Here is a 27,870-nt window from a genome sequence, read left to right on the forward strand (position 1 = left end):
CTAAATTCAGTTGTCCCCATTAAACATTTTCTCAAAGCATGTTGCATCTTTCTCCTTTAGAGAATTTACTACAATTTTTAACCACATATTTATTTGTGTAATTGTGCTTTTGTTTGCCCCCCAGCAATTTCTCTGGACCAAGTCTCATGCAGAAGGGTAACCCTAAGAATCCTGCTCTGTAAAAGTGCTTTGATTCAGATCTAAAATACTGCGCTTTTTGTGTAGGCCCTCTTTTGGCAACTGAGCTGAGAAATATATCAAAAAGATTTAATGTTGAAAAGGCAAAGAAAGGCGACCAAAGTTCAGAAAAGAAGGAAAAAATGTAGATACCTTATACTCTTGATCTGGAAGCATGTTGAGTAAGAAAGTCACCATCTTCTGGGGAAATTCATACTTTATTGTCCAAAACAATAGCTCTTCTAAGAAACTTTTATGTTTCAAAACATCCATTATGGATTGATCTACATAAGAAAAATAAAATTCACCCTAATGATTTAAGTTGCTCATCTCATTTAAACCTTACTATAACAACCCAGCAATCTCAAATATCTGAATATGCCTAAAAATCAAGGCTATCCTTTCAATAATTGAAATGATAATACTAACAATATCAAGTTGTTTCTATAATGTCCACAGTACAATAAAATACGTAGTCCTTATAATTCAACATAAAGTAGTTACTAGAAAAATAATTACTTGTCCTTAAACATAAGAACCAGACATGAAACAATGAACTGGTTTCAAATTGGGAAAAGAGTATGTCAAAGCAGTATATTGTCACCCTGCTATTTTAACTTATATGCAGAGTACATCATGCAAAATGCCAGGCTGGATGAAGCACAAGCTGGAATCAAAGACTGCTGGGAGAAATATCAATAACCTCAGATATGCAGATGACACCACCTTTATGGCAGAAAACGAACAGAAACAAGAGCCTCTTGATGAAAGTGAAAGAGGAGAGTGAAAAAGCTGGCTTAAAAATCAATATTCAAAAACTAAGATCATGGCATCCAGTCCCATCACTTCGTGACAAATAGATGGGCAAACAATGGAAAACAGTGTCAGGCTTAATTTTCTTGGGCTCCAAAATCACTGCAGGTGGTGACTGCAGCCATGAAATTAAAGGAAACTTACTCCTTAGAAGAAAAGCTATGACCAACCTAGACAGCATATTAAAAAGCAGAGACATTACTTTGCCAACAAAGGTCCGTCTAGTCAAAGCTACGGTTTTTCCAGTAGTCATGTATGGATGTGAGAGTTGGACCATAAAGAAAGCTGAGAGCCGAACAATTGATACTTTTGACCTGTGGTGTTGGAGAAGACTCTTGAGAGTCCCTTGGACTGCAAGGAGATCAAACCAGTCCATCCTAAAGGAAATCAGTCCTTTAGAATATTCACTGGAAGAACTGATGCCGAAGCTGAAGCTCCAATACTTTGGCTACCTGATGCGAAGAGCTGACTCATTTGAAAAGACCCTGATGCTGGGAATGACTGAGGGCAGGAGGAGAAGGGGATGAAAGAAGATGAGAAAGTTGGATGGCATCACTGACTCGATGGACATGAGTTTGAGCAAGGTCCAGGAGTTGGTGATGGGACAGGGACGCCTGGAGTGCTGCAGTTCATGGGGTCACAAATAGACACAATTGAGTGACTGAACTGAAGCATAAGCCCTTTATCTAAAACTTCTACTATCATTTAAAACAATTATCTTACAAGGACAATATTCATGGCACATAATTTAAATAGTAATAATTTTAAACTAAAAACATACTATTAAGGACAAACTCCAATGTTGTTTTAAAAAGTCTTTATAGAATTATTTATCTATTTCTTTAAAATTATCCTTCATATATGAAATGTTAACTTCACTAGAGAAAATATCATTAGTGCACAGCTTACTCTAATATACAAAAGCATTTACTCTCTTCTGGTAGGAACATACCAGGAAACATATAGAAAACCAGCTATGTTTACATGCACTGGACTCAGGATGTCCTCTTCAGACATAGAGGAAACAGGAAATGGATGTCCATTTTGAATTAAAAGGTATTCGAAGGGGGAATAAATTATCTCCTGGAAGCCTATTTCTAAAGCCAAGTGCCACTTCTTGAGGGTTAGGCTCTCTCCTGCCTATCTCTGCCTCCTTGCCTTGCTGAATCAACAGAAAGGTCTCAACTGGTATGTGAGGAACTGAATTTTTTTAAATTTTACACTGGAGTATATTTGATTACCAACACTGTTAGTTTCAAGGTGTACAGCAAAGTGTGAATTGAATGTTTTTCATACTTTAGTTCTCTTTTACCCCTCAAAATGAACTAGAAAATTCTATTAATCTTTACTAAAGCAAACTATCTTGGGATACTGCTCTGAATCATCAACTCTATATAAGGGCATTAAGTGTCAACTATGGACTGGTTCAGTGCTTAAGCAAGAACTAGAGTTAGAGGAGAGATCTGAAAAACCAGTATCCCATGAATCAAAATACTCAGGTACAGCCCTAACTAATTACATGTCAAGTAGTCTTCCAGGGAAATCTTGCAGAATTTTTAATTAACCCTATCCCAATCCTATCCCCGTGCTACAGTTCTTTTATTATTGAGTAATGTGTTCATATCATAAGGTGGCTCCGTGGTAAAGAATCTGCCTGCCGATGCAGGAGACTCAACAAGAGAGGCAAGTTTGATCCCAGGGTCAGAAAGATCCTCTGGAGGAGGAAATGGCAAACCACTCCAGTATTCTTACCTGGAAAACCCCAAAGACAGAGGAGCCTGACCGGCTACAGTCCAGGGGGTGGCAAAAGAGCCAGACACAATTTAGCGACTAAACAATAACATCATTATCTCCTCAGGTAATGAGTCTAAAAGAGTAACCTCAGTAGTTAATCACTCTCTTGATTTTTTTGTAAAACACTGAGTTTAATAAGACTTGTATCAGACATAACTTTAATCCAATTTTCCATTAATAACTAACAACCACTATTTTCAGAATAACAAATTCATTAATCTAGAAACACTATAATTTAAACTATACAAGGGAGGTGGGAGGGGGGTTCATGTTTGGGAACACATGTAAGAATTAAAGATTTTAACATTAAAAAAAATAAAAAACTAAAAAATAAATAAATAAATAAACTATACAGAGACAAAAATATCTGCTAATCCCCCATCTAACTCCCTTTCAGTGGAGCCTTCAGTATAAGCCATATGCAGAAGGACTAAACATAGAAATACAATTATACTATACAGCTTTTATTTGGAAATAAAAATTTTTTATTTTTCAAATCTCACAATTTTCTACTTGTACAACAGAAATCTCTTCCTCCTGCCACTCCCAGGATATGGCAATGATTTAAAAGAGAAATGATCAGTTTTGCAAGAAATGAGGTAAAATATATTCAAAGGTCACACTGATAGATTCAAAGTCAAAAAGTAACAAAATTAGGGGCCAAATGAATTAGGTGACAGGAATAAAAAGATTATAATTAAAAATTAGAATATAACCTACAGCACACATTGCTGAAGCCAATTTATTTCTCAAAATTCACTTGGTACTAACATGACTGAGAATTTCACTGACTACCAAAAAAATATCCCTGCCAGATAAGTGCTTTTGAAAATAATTACAAAGCTGAACAAAACTAGTACTATTTATTCTTTTTTTTTAAACTAGTAGTATTTATTCTTAAATTCATAGTTATAACTCTCTGCAAGTTTATATTAGCTAAAGAAAAGTCTGAAGCTACCATAATTGTATATCAAGCATTAAAAATTAGATATATTAACTTCATTTTAAATAAATAAAATAATCGAATACCCCAGAAAAGCTCTGCCTTCTATTAAAATGAAAATAGCTGCTATTATGTACAATCCAATTTTTCTATCTTCAGACACACAAGTGGGGGTGAGGGGTGAACCACAATGTCTTCACTGTTATTCTTAAAAGATACCAGTTTGCCAAGATATTTAAAGCATATGTTACGTGTTTTATACGTTATGTTATAGAAATCTGGTTAGAAATGCTTTCATTAGTTATGTATGATTATTACCTTTAAAATCTTGATTAAACTATCATGACCTTCACAACACCTAAAACCACTTCAAGCAAAATTGTTAAAACAAAATTTCTGAATTAGTATGTGGTATAAATGAATGATAGCTTTTAATTTAGACAGTAGAGTCCAGGCTCTGCAACTCACCAGCTCATCTTGACCATGTTAGCTGAAGTCCTCTAGGCCTAAGCTTTTTCATCCTTAAAACTGAACTTTTGAAAATAGGCAGTGATGTGTTTGTTAGCACAGTGCCTCTCCTCTTGTCCATCATTACATATTTTATTTTCAGCTCGCTTTCAAACTGTTGAATCAAATTCTTACAAAAACTAAACCACTCTGGACTTCAGAAATTTTCAAAGGCAACAATCACTTGAAAAGTTTCTACTAACTGAAAAAGCCATTTCTTCAATGTACATACTCAAACCAAACATGATAACTAATCAAGTCTAAAATCTCTTTACTACTTCTTACCAGTAAAGGGAAGGAAAAGACAACAATCTATCTCAAATGCAAAAAAAATTCAGGTATAAAAGAAAATAAACTTCAACGTGAAGTCTGCATAAAAAATGTCTTAAGCCAGAGTTTGACCAGGCTGAAGGAAAACAATGACCTCTTAACGCCACGAGAGGTTATTTTCTGAACATCCCTGAAGCTTAAACTCAAGTATATGCCTAACAATCTCCTCCAACTCAGATGTATCTCAAGGACTCAGGTAAGCACATGCATAATTCTGGTTAAGTCAAAAAGCCAGGTAGCCAAATAGGTTTCTAATTTCTTTCAGGCATTACAGATTTTCTTCAGGGCCAAGAAAAAGGGGAACATGTTGCAGGTGTGCGTCCTGGACAGCAAATCAAATTTCATGCCCTCTGCTAACAGTCCATAAGTTGAATGCAGCAACGTGAGTAACTAAGAACAGACTTACAAAATGAGCCTCAACTGAAACTGTCTGCTTGCTCCACCTTTCCAAGCAGTCTTAAACTTTCCAAAAGACACACTTGGCAGTAGAAAAAAGAATCTTTTCATGAAAATATTTTCACCTCTGAAGACTTTCTAACAGATCATACTAACCCAGAAAATAAGACCATGCTAAGATTTAGAAATCCATTTCAAAAATGGAGCACAGGCTACCAACTAATAACAAGTACTCTTGAAAAGCTTTGAGGGAGGGTCAAGAAAATATAGTGATAAGGCATTTAAACTCTGGGATTTGAATTAAGGATCTACCTCTCATTAGCTGTTATGCCTAACATGCCTTCATTCCTCATTCATAAAACAGTAGTAACAATAAAATCTACTACATATGGTGAGAATGAAATGACAGAATGCACATGCGGTGATTAGCACTATGTCTAGCATATACAAAAGTTCGATAAATATTACTAATCTATTCCCTCACTACAGGCACATCTACTTTCTCCTTTGCATCAATATATATTGAGCCCTTACTGAGCCCTTAATATATGTTAAGTGCCATTCATTCTCATTTTCTTTCACTCTTGTTACTTTTTCTGATACATACCCACACTACTTCCCTGCTGCTCATCCTTTTCCATTCTAGAAATTGCATACCCCAGATTACAAAAAGATACAAATCAAATTTAAGCTTTATACCAAAAACGCTGGATCCAAATCAAAAGATTCAATGAGAAGACTATTTTTCTGGCTCAAATATAATATTGCTCATTTTATGAAGAAAACAATGAATAAAAATCCCAACAGTAAGGGTTTCACTTGCTTTTGAGGTCCCCAACAATCATCCCCTATCAACTCTTTCTCCATATTGAACACATTTAATAACATAACTCTCTCTTCAAACAGCTTTGATGGCCAGCCAACCAAGTGCTCTTAGTAATTAAGCATTTTTTAACACAAGAAAAAAAACAAGATATAAATACCTTTGGTGTTACTGCTTAGTTTGACCCTCTTTCTCTTGCCCAGACCTTGACTCCCATCCTGATCCTCCTGGAGAAAAACAAAATTAGCATTATCTGTAGTCCTAGTCATGAATTTATATATTTTTTGTAAATTTAAATATGCTTATAAATTATATTAAACATAAAATACAGGTGTGCTTACATATTATTAATAATTTTACTCTTATGTATTTGCTATAATAAAATGTATTTTAATACTGATAACTTTTAATTGAAAATTAAATTTAAAATTAGTATTATAATTAAATATATCAAGTTCTTAAACTTAATCTGTGCCTCTAATGAAAGACTCTCAAATGCCCCAAAATCCCAAAATAAAAATCTTCCTAACTTATAAACAAAATATTAAATGTACAAAGAAGCTAAAGGGGAGGAGGGGAAAGATTAGCATAGGAAGGAAGAGGAGAAGGAGAAGGGGGTTAAAGCAATGAATAGAGGAAAAGTTTTGAAGAGTCTAATACAAGCAAATGAGTTCAAGAGATCAAGTTCTGAAAAATAAGCACAGTACGTTAGAAGCTGGAGTTGATGGTCAAAAAAACATTAATAAAAACACATTATTATGTGGCTCAGATGGTAAAGCATCTGCCTGCAATGCAGGAGACTGGGGTTCGATCCCTGGGTTGGGAAGATCCCTGGAGAAGGAAATGGCAACCCACTCAGTACTCTTGCCTGGAAAATTCCATGGACTGAGGAGCCTGGTAGGCTACAGTCCATGGGGTCACAAAGAGTTGGACACAACTGAGCGACTTCACTTTCACTTTTACTAGGAAAGAAAACCCAAGAAGAAATATATGTATTTCTGCTCACACATGATATATCCATTCCTGAAAAAAATACCTCACATTAAAAATAACAAGGCTTATGGGGAATAGAAGAGTGAGGGACAGACCATCCACAACCTATTCTGTAACCAAGAAAGTGTATAACCAAAGATATAACAAAAGAATAATTGGTACCTGGGGAGATCATTTGGATGCCCAGGCAAACATCCTGGAGTGGTTTGAGCGTGTCTCAAGGGATGTTAACAACATACCACCACAACAGAGTGAGAAGCCAGCTGGCCGAGACAACATAAAGGGAAGAGGAGCAAAGGAAGCAGCCTGCCAGCAGTGAAACCAACAGTGAAGCTAGGAATGTGCCTCTAAAGCAGGAAGCCATGGGTGCAGCTGCTCAGTTCTAATTTCCTTCAAATGCTCAAGGTTCCTTCTCCCTTCACAGATGAGGGTGTGTTTCTCTCCAGATAAAGGACATGACTATGCCCCATTATCCCAGATCTCCTGAACTATCACATAGTTCAGGAAAGATTACATAGGAATCCAAAACTTCCACGTTATACTGACATCTTTTTCCTATTTTCCAAACATATATGAACCAACTGGTATTATAAAGACATGCGTGGTAGTATGTTGGCATACTGTCTGTTATGCTAACCAATTACGCTGATGGCAGGATAGAACCATGGTACAAATTCCCAGACACTTTCTCAATTAAATCAAACCTCCAAAGCAGAAAAGCCTCAGCTTTCTGCTACAGCTCAACCCACTGGTATAGTATTCTTGGCCTATATACCAAGCCTTAACTGCAAGTTTCTGACAAGTCCAGCATCAGCCCTAAGGACCAGTCTAGAGGTTCCCAAAGATACCTCATAGCTCAGTCATTCAGCATTTACTAAGCACTTCGATATGCCCTCTGTTAACCCCCACCAAAGCCAGGCCTCTATGGTCATCTACTTGGCAACAATAGTGACAGTCAAACAAACTACACTGCCTCATCCTTTGCCACCCTCACCTTGTCCAAAGAGAAACCCAGCCAGTATGAAATGTGGAGCCATAAAAGACAGATATACAAATGTAAACCATGCCACAAGACCCAGAAGATTGTAAAATTTGAGATTTTAGCTAATAGTCATTTATGAAACTGTTCTTCTGGCCAGAGAAAAAGACAAAAAAAAAAAAAAACTTTTAATATTATAATCCAGGGTAGGATTATTTCATAATTTCAAATAAAAACTTCCTATGAAAAGTGTATCCTTGGTCAAGCAATGGCCTTGACAATACAAAGTTTTAAAAATTTCCCAAACTGACACTTTAAAGGACAAGTAAAATTAGTCAAGCTAGGGAGAGAAAAGTCATTCCAAGAAGGCACAAAGACGAAAGTCTAGAAACAAAGATTAACCTGACATCATCATAGGTATCAAATTCAGCTAGGAAGGGAGTCTACCTCCATTTAAACAGGTGGGATAATGGGTAGTCTTGTACTACACTTGAGAGAGTATATAACAGAACAATCTTCCTGAATGGCAATTTGTCAATACACATATGGAAAGTCATTAAAGTATATCTATCACTGGAACAGAAATTCCAGTTCTAAGAATTTATCTTAAAGAAATAATCAGACAAGTGAATAGGGACTATCTGCATAACACTCATCACAATGTTATTTATTTACAATGGCAAAAAAAAAAAAAACAACTTTGGTTTCCAACAGCAGAGCAGGGAATTAGGGAAATAAATTATAGCACAAATATACTCTTTAAAGAAAAACAACACTAGAGTTCCATATTCATTATGACCAGGTAAATGTTCAAAACCTATTACTATAAATTAGAAGAAGAAAAAAAAAAGCATGCTATGAAGGATAGCATATAGAGTATTAAATCATTTAAGTAGTGATACCACACACAAATAAAATATGTTAAAATATACTCTTTGTTACAGATATTTAAAACTAACATTAATAAGAAAAGCAAGTTACAGAATAGCATATATAGCATGGAGTCTCTAAAATATACCATGTATAAAATCTGTTAGAATATATATGATTAGAGTAAGTCACCTCTAAATGATAGAGTAATAGGTAATTTCATCATCTTTTTGCTAATATTAATTTTCTATTTATTCAATGATGACAATGAATTATAGCTTTAAGCTAATGAAATTAAAAGACGCTTACTCCTTGGAAGAAAAGTTATGACCAACCTAGATAGCATATTCAAAAGCAGAGACATTACTTTGCCAACAAAGGTCCATCTAGTCAAGGCTATGGTTTTTCCAGTGGTCATGTATAGATGTGAGAGTTGAGCGCCGAAGAATTAATGCTTTTGAACTGTGGTGTTGGAGAAGACTCTTGAGAGTCCCTTGGACTGCAAGGAGATCCAACCAGTCCATTCTGAAGGAGATCAGCCCTGGGATTTCTTTGGAAGGAATGATGCTGAAGCTGAAACTCCAGTACTTTGGCCACCTCATGTGAAGAGTTGACTCACTGGAAAAGACTCTGATGCTGGGAGGGATTGGGGGCAGGAGGAGAAGGGGATGACAGAGGATGAGATGGCTGGATGGCATCACGGACTCAATGGACGTGAGTCTGAGTGAACTCCGGGAGTTGGTGATGGATAGGGAGGCCTGGCGTGCTGCAATGCATGGGGTCGCAAAGAATCGGACACGACTGAGCGACTGAACTGAACTGAATGAATGTTTTTAATACTAATTATGATTTCCAATCCTAACTACAACAATCTACTCAAGATAATGGATTAGTGTGTTATCTGTTTCAAGTTCTATTTTTTTTGGCCGCACCTCGCAGCATGTAGGATCTTAGTTCGCCAACCAGCGATGGAATACCCGCCCCTGCTGTGGAAGCATAGAGTCTTAACTACTGGACCACCAGGGAAATACCAAGAAAGAACAAAAGTTTCAACGAACAGGAATAACTTCCAGTGGTGGGATATTCAGGCATTAAGGAAGATGAAAACAATTTAGTTATGATGACAACAAAACCCCACCCCAAACTCAAGATGGAGAGTAGAGTTCTTCCCCTTTTATCCACAAGAAAACAGTATAGAACCCTGGGGGAAAATAATGGGTCCAGTGAACAAGAGAGGAAATAAACAACCTCAACTGAGACAGCATTCATACAGCTCTCAGAAACACTCTCAAAAAATGTTAACTAGGTTCCTGAGCAGAGAAGTAGACAACACTGCACGTGTGTTTCAGGCACAGGCAGACTCCCTTCCTAGCTGAGTTTGATATCTATGTCCAATAGCAGAGAAGACTCTTACCCCACCTTGCCCTCCCCAACTCCCCAGAAAACAGATTCAAACTCCTAGCCTGCAAAATTTACAGGTGGTTTTCAACCCAAATTAACCATTCTTTCTTTGATGGATTTACTGGACAGATGAAAAAACATGAGCTCCGTAAAAAGAAGTCAAGTTAAATTCACAGTTGGTTAAAACAATACTCAATGTTAATACAAAACACACAAGGCTAAAACGAACATTTAACATAGCAGATTATAAAAATAAAATCCAAAGGAGGTCTTGAGAAACTAGAATAAAGTGAAAACATTTATGTAAGCCACTGTAACATGAGACTGTTTGCTTTAAATTAATTTTACAAATACAAAGCAGAGAGGGAGCTCTCAAATTTGTCAGCTGTAAATGTGAAGGGGTAAGTGAGTGAGGGACCTGAGTATTTCATTTGACCACTGGAGCTTCTGCCACAGTTTAGCACTGCTGCTAAAATGCTAACAAAAAACCTTAGGCCTAAAGGAAGCCATAACATGCTTCATGAGAACCTGTCCTTGTGACTCTGTACCAAAATCAGATCGTAATTTTAAAAGGGAATGAAGAGGTGAAAGAGCTATGAACAGCAGAGAATACTGTATAACTAAAGCTAAAAAGTTAAAGGGGTGTCTAATGGGAGTAAAATTAAAATGTTTCCATAGGGAAAAACAAGAAAGGTGGGAAAATTATAATTAACACGGTATTGAGAAGAGGTTCCTAATAATTGGAGCTATCAAAGAAAGGATCAAGTTGCCTCATTAGCTAGGTCAGCTCTCAACCACTGGAAGTGTTTATGGAGAGGCTGATCATTTGTGAGCAATGTCATAAAATCAAACGCTAAACTGGCAAAGAAATGTCTTAAATATTTCTAAGGCCTCCTCACCAAAATTTCTGTGATTCCCGACTCTACCCTTTACCATTAATATAATTTATAACTAATTAAAATCAAACCTTGTACCTCTAAAAGTAAAGCCATATTTTTCTTTTACTTATTCATTTATGAAAAGTTATTTTAGCTTTCAATTGCAATAATCCTGCTTTTGCTACAAGTTCTGAGCAAATTAGTTTTAACTCTTCACTGGATTCTTTCTTGAATAAAAGCAAGAATATTGACAGCACATTTACATAGTAACTTATTTTGTTAAGTGATTATTTCTCTTACGTAAGAATATGAAATACATAAGACTAGAGGCAAACAAATTAAGAAATAGTGGTAATCTCTGAACAGCACAGCTGGAGATAAATGTTTTCTTTTTTCTATTTGTCAATTTTTCCATAATGGACGTTCAAATTTTATGGTTACAAGAGGGAAAATGTGTTTATTTATTTATTTAATTTGTATTAACAGCTAAATGTATCAAAGTCACAAAGATTAATGATCTGGTCAATACACATAGATAAATGGACACTGCTTATAGTAATAGCCTCAGTGAAAATAATCTTTCCTTGAAAAGTTATCTTGATTTAAACAGTACTATTTTCTCTAAGAAACTCTCTATTACACCCATGTACATATAATACTGGAGGTAATTTTCTTTTGAACTGAATTATCTGATGACTGAACAAATCTAAACAAAAAATGAATAAACATAAATTCTCATTTTAAAGTACTTCATAAAGTTAAAATGTGTTTCTATTTTATTTCGGCTTCATTCAACACAAAGAACATTTTCAACTCTTATTACATATTAGCTACACACACCAAAAAAAAAAAAAACAGTAAGTAGTAGTAGTATGAAGAATGTCATGTGTATAAATAGCCCTGCTGAGTACATAATGTTCTGTTACTCTAGGGACAGCAGGGACAAATATCTGACACAACTTGTATGAATAAAATTAAGTAGACAGCAGTATGCTCATTCAAGTAAAACTTTAAACAGGAAAAATCTTGCTGCTGTTAAAGAGTTTCAAACCTGTTTCTTCATTTTTCAAACTGGCAGAATTAGACTACGCCTAGGATCTCTTCCAATTCAAACTTACAACATTTTCTTAATTGTTATAACTCCCTCTCTATAGCAGTTTTTTGAGATGTCATTGCCCTCTTCTCATCCTGTCTCCCTTTTCATATACTTTGCTAAATTATAAGAATAAAATCACGAAAGGGGTTTATTCAATAACCCTATGGGCCTGTAGAGTAAGGATGTAGAAATTCCAATCCTTAAGCCATATTCAGCTCTTCACTAAATTTCAAATATAAATGCTAAAAGCAAACATATAATTTGTGACTGCAGTTGCAAAACAAAATGCAATATGGCTTTAAAAGCTTTAAAGAAATTTTTAAATGGCATAAAATAGAGATTTAAGAACATCTGTATCAGTTCAGTTCAGTGACTCAGTCATGTCTGACTCTGTGACCCCATGGACTGCAGCACACCAGGCTTCCCTGTCCATCAGCAACCTCCAGAACTTGCTCAAACTCATGTCCATTGATTTGGTGACGCCATCTAGGCATCTTATCCTCCGTCGTCCCCTTCTCCTCCTGCCTTCAATCTTTCCCAGATTCAGGGACGTTTCTAATGAGTCAGTTCTTTGCATCAGGTGGCCAAAGTACTGGAGCTTCAGCTTCAGCAACAGTTCTTCCAATGAATATTCAGGACTGATTTCCTTTAGAATGGACTGGTTCCATCTCACTGCAATCCAAGGGACTCTCAAGAGTCTTCTCCAACACCACAGTTATAAAGCATCAATTCTGGTACATTTATATTAACATTTTCTATCTCCTTATCCTTTCATCTACTTTCTCCTTTATTTATTCCATCCTTATTAAATTACTGCTTGCATTTTCATCATTTATAAATGTAAAAATGCTTTGAAAAGAACTATAACACAAATTTAAAATAGTTTTAAATCAGTTTTTTCAAACATCATTAGGCTTCACAGGTGGCACAATAGATAAAGAATCTGCCTACAATGCAAGAGACATGGATTTGATCCCTAGGTCAGGAAGATCCCCTAGAGTAGGAAATGGCAACCCACTCCAGTATTCTTGTCTGGAGACTTCCATGGCCTGGAAATTTCCAAAAGCCTGGAAAGCTGCATTCCATAGGGTTGCAAAGAGTCGGACATGACTGAGCAACTGAGCACAGGGAACTCTACTTAATGCCCTGTGGTGCCTTAAATGGGAAGTAAACCCCCAAAAGAGGGGATACACATATATACATGGCTGACTCACTTTGCTGCACAGCAGAAAATAATACAAAATTGTAAAGCAATATATTACAATAAGGTTTTTAAGAAAGAGGGTGGAAATTCTTATATTTTCCCTCTAAATATATCACATTAAAACTCAATTAACTTACTTATTTATGATTACCTAGGCACAAAAGGAAACCTTTTCCATCCAAATCACTGGTCCTAATAAAATAATGTTTCTCATTATGAAATAAAAGCACAATAGAGACCCCAAGTACAGATTAGCAAAAAAGTTATGGTAATTTTAGTTTCTATTTTAATCAAATTCAAAACTGTATTCTGTTCCTTAAGTTGCAATGAATCCTAGTAAAATTTTAATATGTCCCTTTTCATTCTACCAAGGTAAAGATCAATTCTTTTAAAACTCTCTTATAACTTTAAATATAAGCTTTCATTCTCTTGAGACATAATAATACAACTATTATCCTAAGGAAAACTTTGATCTTCTTTAAAACCCCTACAGTTGCCATTTCTGGCTAACGTGGTATTTCATTGTCATGTTATGGTTTTTCCCAACAGACAAGTGCCACTTAAATAGACAGGAAATTACATAATCAATCACTATATTGTGTTTAGCTATAATCACCAGTCATTTCTAGGCTGCCAAGAGAATCCAGGAAAAAGAATGGCAAATCTCACTACCTGGTTGTGGAAATTTTGAAACATGTTTATAAATTCTTTGACATCCCTACCTTCTGAGAGGTGGAATTTGCCTCCTTCTGCATTGAACCGACCTTAGCAACTCATAAGGAACAGAATGCAGTGGAAGTGATAGTATGTAGAATTCCAAGGCTGACACAGAACAGGCTCCACAGCTGCTGCTCTTGAGTTACTCACATTGGGAAAAGCCACAACTGTATGAGAAGCCCAACAACTTGAGACCACCATGCTGGAGAAGCCACACGCAGGCTGAGTTCCCTGTGCACAACCACATCAACTGATAGCCCTGTTCAAGCATCTTATATCTCCAATTCAGCTGACCCTTCAGATGACTGCAGTTTCTCAGCCAACAAATAACAGGAATCTCGTGAGATAACCTAAGTGAGAACTGCCCAGCTGCCATTCCCAAATTTCTGAGTCATAAAATTGTTAACAAAACAAAAAATGGTAATTGTAAGCAACAAAGTTTAGGACAAATTTGCTGCACAGAAATAATAAGAAAGGTTGGGTTTATCCACCTTACACTAAAAACTCTAGACCAACAGAGAGGAGACTTAGCATCCATTTGCAACTCTACTACTAACGAGATGGAATTCACTTGTCGAGTGGATCAGTTTATTATTTGAGATTCAGCTTCCTCATCTTTAAGAAAGTTAGGCAAGAGGAACCCTCTAGAATTCATAATTTTTTAAACCTTCAAATTGCCTCCTTCACAACTTTTCTATTTCTAGCTCAAGATTTGACTTTGTTAGTACGTAAGTCAAGAAAACATATATGAAATTTTTGATTTAAAAAATTATGATCACAATCTTAAAATAGAAAATTTCCTATCACTAAAACCCTTCTATGACTGGCCCTGGGTAATGGTCTTATCTTTGTACTTTTCCATACTTGTCATCTTAAATATGTGTGTGTGCCTTTTTTAAACCGAAAAATACAGTCTCATAAAATTTAAGATACACCTACCCTATAGTCTGGGGCTTTCCAGATGCCACTAGTGGTAAAGAATTGGCCCCCCAATGCAAGAGATGGAAGAGACCCAGGTTTGATCCCCGGGTCAGGAAGATCCCTGGAGAAAGGAATGGCTACCCACTCCAGTATTCTTGCCTGGAAAATCCCACGGACAGAGGAACCTGGCGGGCTACAGTCCATGGGGTCCCGAAGAGTCAGACACAACTGAACAACTAACACTTGCACTTTCCACCCTGTAGTCAAGCAATTCCGTATCTTAGCGAGTTAACTGCTCGAAAAGAAATACGAGCAGTGTATCTTATAATAAAAAATCGGAAATGACAAAAATGACTGGATAAACTGTGCTTACTCATATTTCAGAATACTGGTAAAACAACTACAATGTGTAACATTTGAGTAAACTTTCAATTTAAAATTTTAAAGATAAACTTCATTACTCTTAATCCATGTTTTAATAAACTTATTTTCTCTGGAAAGACAAGCAAAAATATCTATCATATGACCCATGGTAGCTGAAAATGTCAGTATTTCAATCCCTTCTACATACAAAGCACTAGGACAAAAAACATTTATCAAGAGCCTAATTTGTATCTGGTTCATGAGAGATAATACATATGTTATTCCCTTTAATCCTAACACTAGAATAATCACCCTTTTTTCATGAGAAAATTCATACTAGGAAGCTTAAAACCTGGCAGAAAGCACTGCGATACTATGAGGCGATATTCAAACTCAGATCTGTCTAGCAAGAGCTCAAGTTCCTTTTAAAGAAAAACCACAGTGGATATCCCTTCAACTTACATCCAGCTGAACAATTCTACTTCATATTTTTAAGTTTTCAGATGTCCAAATGACCCCATTCTCATTCCATTTAAAGGATATGATAAATACATAAAGTATAAAAAGTACTTTTTTTTAAATTGGAGGGTAACTGCTTTACAATGTTGTGTTGGTTTCTGCCATACAACGTGAATCAGCCGTTAAGTATATATACACATATATATATCCCTCCCACCCCACTCGCATGCCACCCCCTGGGTGATCCCAGAGCAGCGGGCTAGGCTCCCTGTGCCACACAGCAGCTTCCCACTGGCGATCTGGTTTACTAAATGGTAGTGTACACATGTCAATGTATGCACAGTGTCTCTCAATTCATCCCTCCCTCTCCTTCCCCTGCTGTACCCACAAGTCCACTCTCTATGTCTGCATCTCTATTCCTGCCCTACAAACACGATCATCAGTACCATTTTTCTAAATTCCATATATGTGTTCATATACTACATTTGTTTTTTCTCTTTCTGACTTACTTCATTTTGTATAACAGGCTCTATGTTCATCCCCCTCAGTTCAACTGACTCACATTCACCCTTTTTATGGCTAAGTAATATTCCATTGTATACATGTACCACAACTTCTTTATCCATTGATCAGTCAATGGGCATCTAGGTCGTTTCCATGTCCTGGCAATTGTAAATAGCGCTGCTATGAATATTGAGATGCATGTGTCTTTCTGAATCATGGTTTTCTCAGGGTGTATGCCCAGCAGTGGGACTGCTGGGTCATAGCTTTTATTGTTAGTTAAAAAGTACTTTTAAATAAACTAAAAGTTTAATTATAAAATACAATTTAAAGATCAAAAAGATTTTACTGCCTTTAAATATAAATATCAAGTATACTTCACAAACTCTAGGTAGTCTCAGCTACTATCACCAAAATAGCATTTTATGAGAATGCAAATTGAAATGAAGTATTTTGAAGTTGTCACCATCAACAACTATTTACTGTAACATAATCATAATTAAGGAGTAAATGATTACATAAATTATATTACACATAGAAGTTGATGAAACAAAGAATCCAAGAGAAATGAACAGAAGGAACACAGAGAGGACCTAAAGAACAGAGTAAAAGCAATGGTAATGAACAAAGAAAGGCCCTATTTCAAATCCTGTGATATCCCTCACAAAGTTACTTCTAGAAGAAATTCAAAAGCACCACCCCCCGACCCTGGGTGCACACTCACACAGAAGGATCTCCTTCCAGCACCCTACCATAAAATATGGTGTTGCTACAATGTTCAGTTCAGTTGCTCAGTAGTGTCCGACTCTTTGCGACCCTGTGAATCGCAGCACGCCAGGCCTCCCTGTCCATCACCAACTCCCGGAGTTCACTCAGACTCACGTCCATCGAGTCACTGATGCCATCCAGCCATCTCATCCTTGGTCCCCCCCTTCTCCTCCTGCTCCCAATCCCTCCCAGCATCAGAGTCTTTTTCAATGAGTCAACTCTTCGCATGAGGTGGCCAAAGTACTGGAGTTTCAGCTTTAGCATCATTCCCTCCAAAGAAATCTCAGGGTTGATCTCCCTCAGAATGGACTGGTTGGATCTCCGATGGGCAAACAGTGGAAACAGTGTCAGACTTTATTTTTGGGGGCTCCAAAATCACTGCAGATGGTGATTGCAGCCATGAAATTAAAAGATGCTTACTCCCTGGAAGAAAAGTTATCACCAACCTAGATAGCATATTCAAAAGCAGAGACATTACTTTGCTAACTAAGGTCCATCTAGTCAAGGCTATGGTTTTTCCTGTGGTCGTGTATGGATGCGAAAGTTGGACTGTGAAGAAGGCTGAGCGCCAAAGAATTGATGCTTTTGAACTGTGGTGTTGGAGAAGACTCTTGAGAGTCCCTTGGACTGCAAGGAGATCCAACCAGTCCATTCTGAAGGAGATCAGTCCTGGGATTTCTTTGGAAGGAATGATGCTACAATGTACCTATGTACAATTAAAGTCACCACTGGCTATTCAAAAGTAGTATACTAAACTGCCTATCCAATTTGTTAAAAATTAACAAGTTCCTGTTAATTGTTAACTAAATGAGATTTCACAAAATGGTACATTTTGTAGGAGCCTTCTTACAGGGGAAATATGCTACTACAAACTTTAAATTATAAGGCATCAGATCCATTGTAACATATCCATAAAAGAAATCGTGCTTTCAAAAGAAGGATATTTGGCTTAGTTCATATGACATTATCACATCAAAATGGGTTTTTTCAAAGGAAAAAAATGTAAATGCTTAAAAACAATTTAGTTTTTAAAATGTCCAACATTAAATGTATAAATCAATAAAAATATGAAATTTAAGTTTTATAAAAACCAAGATTATAAACAAATATAGATCAAAAAGGAATTTTTCCTTATAAATTGCATACTAATAAACTACAGGAATGTTATATGTAATTTATTAGAAATATTATTAATAAACTATAAAAACTGACATTTCAAACTGACAGTCTATTTCTCAGTACTTTGCTTTTTTCAATAACTCTTGAGATATAAGATATAACTTTATTATGAGATTAGAAAAGAAGCACATTTCATATTCTTCTAGCAAATTATTCTAGACTTAGCTAATTTTTAAAAAAATAATTTCATTGTACATATGGCCACCACTTGGATAAATCTGGGATATTTTCATAGGAGAAATATCTATGCCTTTCTAGCTCTCATTTCTAAACTATGAAAACAGAAATTAATTTACAAACAAGAAGTAAAAATCTAGCTGCAGTCCTCGTCCTGTCACTAAGTAATTCTGTGACCTTGACTAAGTTATTCCACTCTGGGCTTCAGTGTCCATGTCTACAAAATGAAGAATTTCAACTATAAAATATCCACAAATTTGTATGGTAGTTCTAAAACTTTTAAATTCTACTTTTTAAATGTTTCAAATGTTAACTCACCTCATCTGAAGAATCTAGTTGTCCCAATGTTCCTGCTGCACTTGCAAAACCTTTGGAAAGGAGAAAAAAAGTTGTCCTTCATAACCGTTATATGTTACTTTAACCTTAAAATTACTTTAAAACATAACAATATCAAAAGCTAAAGTTTTGTTAAGACAACTCATTCTAACAGTTATCTTGGTAGAATTCAACATTTATCTTTAATAAATCTGGGCCCAATCAGTTTATATGTCAATATGAAACCTCCAGTGAAAACCCAGATTTAATAATCACAAATAATGTTTCAGAAGTACTGCTTTCTTTTCTTTTTAAACCATGGTTTACTAAAACACTGAACTACTAAAGTTTTGGGCTACTCTTAAATAGCAACTGCTACATTTTTCATGAGTTCAAATTAGAACCTTTGATAAACTAACTGAATCCCTTTGAAGAAAAACAGAGAATCTCCTTTGACTAATCTATCCTTTCTTGCTTACAAATTTTTACTACTTTTATTACTTTCCTTTCAAAGAATGACATAGCACTTAAATTTCTTCAATGAGTAAAGCTTGAGGGGTTTCTTGTTTTAATACAGAAAAGTTACCGTTGTTCAAATTAAGTATTTAAACAAACCTTGAACTGCCAGAGTGCTAGCGCCAGCAGATGGCTCTTGGATACCGTATACAAGTTTATCCTCAGGATATGTAAGTCCAGAGCTCTTCAAAGCTATCAGGTATTTTTCATGACTTTTCCTTGCACAAGCATTTTCTCCAAGACCTAATATTTTAAAATACATTTAAAAATCAGAAAAAAAAATATTCCGTTCAAACATAAGTACAGCCACCTCAATAAATAATGTATACACATATAAAATATATGACTATTCTAATTGGAGGAGAAACCCTAGAACTAATAATATAAAATAGCTATCAGTCACTTCTGTGCTCATGTTTGGTATTAATAATATACAGCATGTTTATAGCAAATAATGAAATCCAGTAAGTAATTGAGCATCTTAAAGATGCCAGAGATTATATACAAAACACAGGGGGTTCAAAGATTAATAAAACATGATTCCCATCTTCAAGGAACTTTTATTGTAAAGAAAGGCAGATAATATGGTACGTGACAAATCCGTAGCAGACTTCACCACTGGGTTTCACAATCTGTGCTCTTATAATACCATGCAACCAGACTTACCCAAAGCAAAGTTTTGGGAAAGGCTTCCTAGGGAAAAGAGTGGAATTTTCAAATGTTATAACTGAGACTATTCTTAATTTCTGTTTTGCCAAGCATAAAATGTTTTTATAATGACACTGAAGTAATTAAAAGCGTAACTTGAACAGAAGTATCACTTAAAACAAATTTATTCCAAAATTTTGAGAAGTTTAGGTTCTAGAATTAAATAATCCTAGACATTTCACTTAGCATTCGATCATATTAATGACAAGTTTGTCTTCTATTTTGATTTCTAATATATTATGGAGAATAGAAAAATAATAAAAGAAAAATACTGACATTTGAAAGTTCTTTAAAAGAAAAAATTATTCTCTGGAAGCCAAGTTACCAAGTCATTTGCCACCTCTTAAACAGAAGCCTGGCGGGCTACTGTCTATGGCGTCACAAAGAGTCAAGACACAATTGAGTGACTAAGCAAACATACACACACACACACACACACACACACACACACAGACTACACATCTTTAATTAAGGTTTCAATCTCTCCAATTATAAAAATATATAGTAAATGAGTTTCTTTAATATTTGCTGAGCTTTCCTCAATTTCCTCTCTATGCTAGTCTCAATAATTAGAGTAGAATAGCTTTGTTTTCCTAAATCTCTGCCCAATCTCTGGCCTAATTAAAAAAAAAAATGAAAATAAAACTTTCAGCACAGATTAAACAGGAATACATCTATCCTTCAATTCAAGTCCAAAATTAAAAGCAACCACAGTTTATAAAAAATAAAGGACTTCAAGGGTCCTACATAAGAAATGACTAAATATCTCCTGAAAAACAAAAATCATGTGTTTATCTCAGTAACAATAAATGAAATTTTTGTAATGCTTTTAATTAACAAAATATACTGCAGAGACTTCTCTGGTGGTCCCGTGGTTGAGAATCCCTGCTTTCCCGGCAGGGGTGCAGGTTCACTCTTTGGTCATGGAACTAAGATGCCGCATCCCAGACGGTACGGCCAAAAGAACACAAAACTTTCCTTTAATTATTTCTTAATTTAGTTGATCATATTTTCCTTTAACTTCCTGAACATATATGTAATAGTTTTTTAATCTCTTTATCTGCTAAATTCAACATCTAAGCCATTTCAAGGTCAATTTCTATTAGTGGCCTTTTTTTTGGCTATACAGCACAATTTCTTATTTTTTTGTCTAACAGTTTTTATTGTATACTGGACATTCTGATGACACATTATCAAAGATTTTGGATTCTGCTATCTTCCTTTGAAGAGTGTTAATTTTAATTCTGCAAGACTTACAGCCTGATCACATAGAATTTCTGAAGACTCGGTTTTATAGTTTGTAAGGGGCAAATCCCTTACTATTTTACAGTGGAAGTAACAAACAGATTCAACAGATTAGATCTGAGAGACAGAGTGCCTGAAGAACTATGGATGGAGGTTAGTGACACTGTATAGGAGTCAGCAATCAAGACCATCCCCAAGAAAAAGAAATGCAAAAAGGCAAAATGATTGTCTGATGAGGCTTCACAATGGGGAGGGAGGAGAAGAGGGGTTCAGGATGGGGAACACGTGTATACCTGTGGCAGACTCATGTTGATGTATGGCAAAACCAGTGCAATACTGTAAAGTAATTAACCTCCAATTAAATAAATAAATTTATATTAAAAAAAAATAGCAATTTTTTTAAAAAGAGCTGTTAAAAGAAGAGAAGAGAAAGGCAAAGGAGAAAAGGAAAGATACACCCATTTGAATGCAGAGTTTCAAACAACAGCAAGGAGAGATAAGAAAGCCTTCCTCAGTGATCAATGCAAAGAAACAGAGGAAAACAACAGAATGGTAAAGACTAGAGATCTCTTCAAGAAAATTAGACATAACCTATGGAACATTTCATGCAAAGATGGGCACAATAAAGGACAGAAATGGTATGGACCTAACAGAAGCAGAAGATATTAAGAAGAGGTGGCAACAATACACAGAAGAACTATACAAAAAAGATTTTCATGACACAGCTAACCATGATGGCGTGATCACTCTCTAGAGCCAGACATCCTGAATGTGAAGTCAAGTGGGCCTTAGGAAGCATCACTAGGAACAAAGCTACTGGAGGGGATAGAATTCCAGCTGAGCTATTTCAAACCCTAAAAGATGATGCTGTGAAAGTGCTGCACTCAATATGCCAGCAAATTCAGAAAACTCAGCAGTGGCCACAGGACTGGAAAAGGTCAGTTTTCATTCCAATCCCAAAGAAAGGCAATGTCAAAGAATGCTCAAACTACTGCACAATTACACTCATCTCACACGCTAGTAAAGTAATGCTTAAAATTCTCCAAGCCAGGCTTCAACAGTACGTGAACCAAGAACTTCCAGATAGTCAACCTGGATTTAGAAAAGGCAGAGGAACCAGAGATCAAATTGCCAACATCTGCTGGATCATCAAAAAAGCAAAAGAGTTCCAGAAAAACATCTACTTTTGCATTATTGATTACTCCAAAGCCTTTGACTGTGTGGATCACAACAAACTGTGGAAAATTCTTAAAGAGATGGGAATACTAGACCACCTTACCTGCCTCCTGAGAAATCTGCATGCAGGTCAAGAAACAACAGTTAGAACTGGACATGGAACAACAGATTGGTTCCAAATCAGGAAAGGAGTACGTCTGTATATTGTCATCCTGCTTATTTAACTTATATGCAGAGGATACCATGCGAAATGCCAGCCTAGATGAACCACAAACTGAAATCAAGATTGCCAGAAATATCAATAATCTCAGATATGCAGATAACACCCCCCTTATGGCAGAAAGCAAAGAAGAACTAAAGAGCCTCTTGATGAAAGTGAAAGAGAAGAGTGAAAAAGTTGGCTTAAAGCTCAAAAATCAGAAAACTAAGTGATAGTCCCATCACTTCATGGCAAACAGATGGAGAAACAATGGAAACAGTGACAGACTTTATTTTGGGGGGCTCCAAAATCACTGCAGATGGTGACTGTAGCAATGAAATTAAAAGATGCTTTGCTCCTTGGAAGAAAAGCTATGACCAACCTAGACAGCATACTAAAAAGCAGAGACATTACTTTACCAACAAAGGTCCATCTAGTCAAAGCTATGGTTTTTCCAGTAGTCATGTATGGAATGAGAGTTGGACTATAAAGAATACTGAGCACCGAAGAATTAATGCTTTTGAACTGTGGTGCTGGAGAAGACTCTTGAAAGTCCCTTGGACTGCAAGGAGACACAATCAGTCCATCCTAAAGGAAATCAGTCCTGAATATTTATTGGAAGAACTGATGCTGAAGTTGAAACTCCAACACTTTGACCACCTGATGCAAAGAACTGACTCACTGGAAAAGACTCTGATGCTGGGAAAGACTGAACGTGGGAGGAGGAGGGGACGACAGAGGATGAGATGGTTGGATGGCATCACCGACACGGTGGACATGAGTTTCAGTAGGATCCAGGAGTTGGTGATGGACAGGGAAGCCTGGAGTGCTGCAGTCCATGGGGTCGCAAAGAATCAGACACGACTGAGTGACTGAACTGAACTGAAGGGGCAAATTTATGGAAAGCCCAAGATCTTTGGGCTTCCCTGGCAGCTCAGATGGTAAAAATATCTGCCTATAATGCAGGAGACCCGGCTTTGATCCCTGGGTTGAGAAGATTCTCTGGACAAGGGAATGGCAACCCAATCCCTTTCTTTCCCAAGTATTCTTGCCTGGAAAATTCCATGGACAGAGTAGCCTGGCAGACTACAGTCCATGGGGTGGCAAAGAGTCGGACACGACGGAACAACTCACACTTTCACTTTCAAGATTCTTTAAAAGCCCTATAAATTGGCAGGAATAATCTCCAAACTCTGTCAAGGTTCTAGGCTTCATTAAGGCTGACCTGGAGTAGAACTTACTTTAAGGTATATGGCCTTCTGGTGTGTCAACTTGATGCCTAGTGTATTAATAAGGTCTCTCCAGTTCAGTTGAGCTGATACTCCAGTGTCTCCCAACACTGCCTAATTTCCATTATCTCTATTATATTTATCTTTACTATCTGCCATTAACCCTACAGCACTCTTTAGTAAGTCTTAGGCAGTCTCATCCTCATCCTATATATGTGTATCTCAGGTCTCAGCCAAGCACTTTCAGGTTCCTCATACATCTGACCCACAAACTTGCTATTCTGCCCCAAAGATTCCACAGGTGCCCTAAACTGTGACCTCTGCCCCCTTAACTCAGCTGGACCACCACACTCTGCTTCAATGCAAGCCCTCCACGTTACAGTCAGAAAAATTTTCCCCAGACAGAGATTCAGAGAATTGTGAGGCCCAGCTCATGCTTTTCGTTTCTCTAAAAGGTTTATAGTTCTGTGTTTCCTGTTGTCTAATGTCTGAAAACAATTGCCTCACATTTTTTTCCGGTTTTATGTTATGACATAAGGGCTAGCAATTTTTTGGTATGGAGGTTTTGTTAATGTCACCTCCCCTCACTAGACCATAAGTTTTGTAAGGGCAGGGATAGGAATATTTGGTTTACTATGTACCTTCCCCACCCAAGCTCTAATATATAGCCCAAAGCCAATCAGATAAGACTATCTATAAATAACACATGATTAACAATACACATAAAAACTTCACCACTCTAAAGAAGGAAGATAAATTTCAATTTTAAAAATATGCTGTTCATAAAAAATATTATTTAAAAGCAAAAAGAACATTATTTAAAATATTCATAAGATTTTAAAGTAATTGATATATTTACCAAACTATAAATTTGAGCTAAGTTACCAAGATGTAAAAACTATTTTACATTACAGTACAAACATATTTAACAACTTTAAGTTTCATAACTTAAATTCTACATCACTATAAAATCCGAGGTTATACACACAAAAGTTTAGGGATACCAAACATGAAGACACAAGAATGATGGCTATTACTGTTTGGAGAAAGGGAGGTAGAGTATAATTACAAATACGTCACACCGAACTTGGGAAGTCTGGGTTCTAGTCCCAACTCCAAAATCAGTTAATCGTGATGTCTTAAACTGGTCATTTAATCTTTCTGGGGTTCAGTTTCTTTATCCATAATATAAGAAGTATTCTTAATAACTTTTAGCTTTATCATTCTACTAAAATAATCTACATTTTACTTTTAAATTTTAAAATACATAATTTTTCATTATTACAGTAACATAAGTAAATTTTAACTTTCTTCTCTTTGAAATTTTACTCACCAGAAGTCAGATCTTTGTAGTTTTGTTGGTTTGTTAAAACCTGAGTAAGAACAGACCGCATTGCTCCCCCCATTTTAGTTAGATCTTCTAAAAAGGAAATTTGAGGTTCCAAAAGCTGAAGGACTTTATTAAGGTCTTTCTCTGATGGAACATCAGCTGCTAAAAAAAAAAAAAAATGCAATCAATTTTCTTTAATATATTTTGCTAAGAATAATATTGTATTCCCTTAAAAACACAGTAACTTAGATAACAGCATTTTATAACCAAAAAGTTAATTTAAGAACTCTTCAGAAAGCAGGCACCTACTCAGCACCCAGCTAGGGTAGACTTGTTTAGGAATTCAGTCCTCTGAGAAAAGACTGATGGAGAAAAGAGATGACTTCATAAGGTACTAGATGTCCCAAGTGGCTCAGACAGTAGAGAATATGTCTACAATGCAGGAGACCTGGGTTCAATCCCTGGGTCAGGAAGATCCCCTGAAGAAGGAAATGGCAACCTACTCCAGTATTCTTGCCTAAAGAATTCCATGGAGAGAGGAGCCTGGTGGGCCACAGTCCATGGGGTTGTAAAGAGTTAGAAATGACTAAGTGACTTTCACTCACTCACACACTCACTCATAAAGTATTAATCACTTAATCTGTGTAAAATGCATTCAACTTAGGGTTCTATGCTTACAGATATATACATGTAATCAAAAGATCATCTCAAAATTAGATGAACAGAGTTTAAGAAAAAGCTAAGATTACTCTCTAAAACAGAACAAGACAGAAATCAAATATATTCAGATATTATAAGACTATCAGGACAAACATATGTCAGTTCTAAATTAAAATCTGTGTAGCAAATAATCCATTCTTTATCATATTCCAAAAATAAAGACTCATGTTAGCTAAAAGTCAAAGCAACTAATTAGAAAAATACGGATGTTTTCACCAGAACAATTTTAAAATACCAGGCAAGATATGCTGATAGAGGGGAATAGAAGAAATCTAGAAATCTGGACAGCAACTTAAAAAGAATAGTTAAGAGGAAAAGAAAAAAAAAGATGTCTTAGAAAAACTGAGGCCTAAAAGAAAGAAATGAAGAGAGAGATTTAGAGCTTAATCGTAACCGGTTAAAAGAAGAATGCATATAAGGGAGCTAACAGGGGGCCTGTGTGCCCAAAGGAGACATCAAGTTCCTTAAACACTTATTAAGTATCTACTATATGACAAGCACTGAGAAGCAAAACTAAGTAAGACACAGTTCCTATCCCCAAGGAACCCCAACCTAGTTCAAAGATAATCTGTGAATAAAATTCCAGATAACTCCGAGTCATGGAATCCAAACCAAAAACCTTACTTTCTCAGTGGAAAACCATACTGTGTATTATTCTTCTTTCTATTCTCCCAATGACTTATGTCAAAACATAGTAGAAATTTAATTAACACTTGTTTTTGATTTCCAGGGCCTCTAACACAAGCTCTGACAGAAAGGATGGTAACGTGAAATGGAAAACAGAACTCCAGGTAACTGTCAAACCATAAAATTATCTCAGCTTCCATTATCTCAGATTAGATGATTTCAAGTACTCTCTGTAATCTTTCTTTTTTCTCTTTAATTTCAAACCATGATCTATGCACAAATGAATGTGGTAGTTTACTTCTGCACAGACATAAGAAATTAATGCTGAGTACAAGCAGTAATACAGAGAGAAAAAGTTCAGAACCTAAGTTCACAAAATTCATCTTAAAACAAAAAAAGTGCTTCCATTCATTCCTTTATGCTTTCGGATAATGGTAACATAATTATCAAAGCTGTGTACCTATGTCATCCACCTCTTGTAACTGCTAAGTGTCACCAAGGAAAATATAAATATAATATATACTCATATTAATTACTCTTTGATTAAACTAATGGTAAGCTTTAAGATTTGTATAATGTGATTTCTACCTATTATTTTCTAAAATAGGACACTTGCAGCATAAAATGTTAATATCCAAAAAAAATCTGTTAACTAACATATGTGAAATAAAATGGAAGGAAATTTCAATAACACTGCTGGTCTCCAGTTCCTTCATTCCAAAGAGAAAGCAGTTTGGGACTAAATCAAAACAATATTCCTTTCCCTATTTTAATGCATACCAGAAGTATTTGACAAAAGACTGTATATTCTGCTTAAAATGTAGAAGTGAGGAACTGTAAGTATTTGCTCACAATGCAAATAACATAACAGTTTTAGAAATGATGACGATACTGTAATTCTTCACACTTCTAGATGCAAGAGAGAAGATAAAACATGTGTGCCATAGTTTCAAATTGGATTTTAAATTACTTACAGTATTAAATAATTTAAAAGCTCTAAAAGTAATGCAAATGCAGTCCCTTAAATGGTAAAAATGCAAATATCTCTAGAAAGGCAAAAGACATCATAAAAAGTTAATGTTTGGTTCATACCACTAATTGATATCTGTAATTCACAATGTCAGATTAAGAACTTTAATAAATGATATCTAAATCGAGACATTTAACTAAAGCATATTAATCAAGATTGTGACTACATCTTAAAAAGTAAGAATAATATCAAGTAAGAATAATAAACTTGCATGTTTCTTTTCTCTTTTCAATACAATCAGGATACTCACAGAGATACATTCTACCAATAATATGGGAATAAGCAATTTGTTCCCTAAGTTGTTATGTACAGAGGGGAATAAATATATATACCTCTACAAAAAAAGGAGGGAGAGAGATTGCTGAAATAGTTTATCTCCTAAAAATCTAAGTTAAAGTCAAACACTTTCAGGACTTCTTAATTCTGCTCTATCACAATACAATCACAAATCAAATCACTTCAATCCCATAAAATAATTATTTCCTC

The 27,870-nt window shown here is 35.8% G+C and overlaps 1 protein-coding gene across 1 annotated transcript in view; it reads right to left on the minus strand.

The window, feature by feature from the left end:
• The window catches only part of UBR3 (ubiquitin protein ligase E3 component n-recognin 3), a 199,292-nt gene that overhangs the window by 132,238 nt on the left and 39,184 nt on the right, over window positions 1–27,870 (minus strand). Inside the window, exons 3-7 of the mRNA XM_060409777.1 lie at window positions 25,011–25,169; window positions 19,220–19,363; window positions 18,608–18,657; window positions 5,944–6,010; window positions 331–461 (exon numbers count right to left, since the gene is read on the minus strand). Of these exons, the coding sequence (XP_060265760.1) occupies window positions 331–461; window positions 5,944–6,010; window positions 18,608–18,657; window positions 19,220–19,363; window positions 25,011–25,169 (551 nt within the window). The remainder of the gene's footprint in view (window positions 1–330; window positions 462–5,943; window positions 6,011–18,607; window positions 18,658–19,219; window positions 19,364–25,010; window positions 25,170–27,870) is intronic.

Source organism: Ovis aries, chromosome 2 (assembly GCF_016772045.2).
Source record: "Ovis aries strain OAR_USU_Benz2616 breed Rambouillet chromosome 2, ARS-UI_Ramb_v3.0, whole genome shotgun sequence".
NCBI classification, from domain to species: domain Eukaryota; kingdom Metazoa; phylum Chordata; class Mammalia; order Artiodactyla; family Bovidae; genus Ovis; species Ovis aries.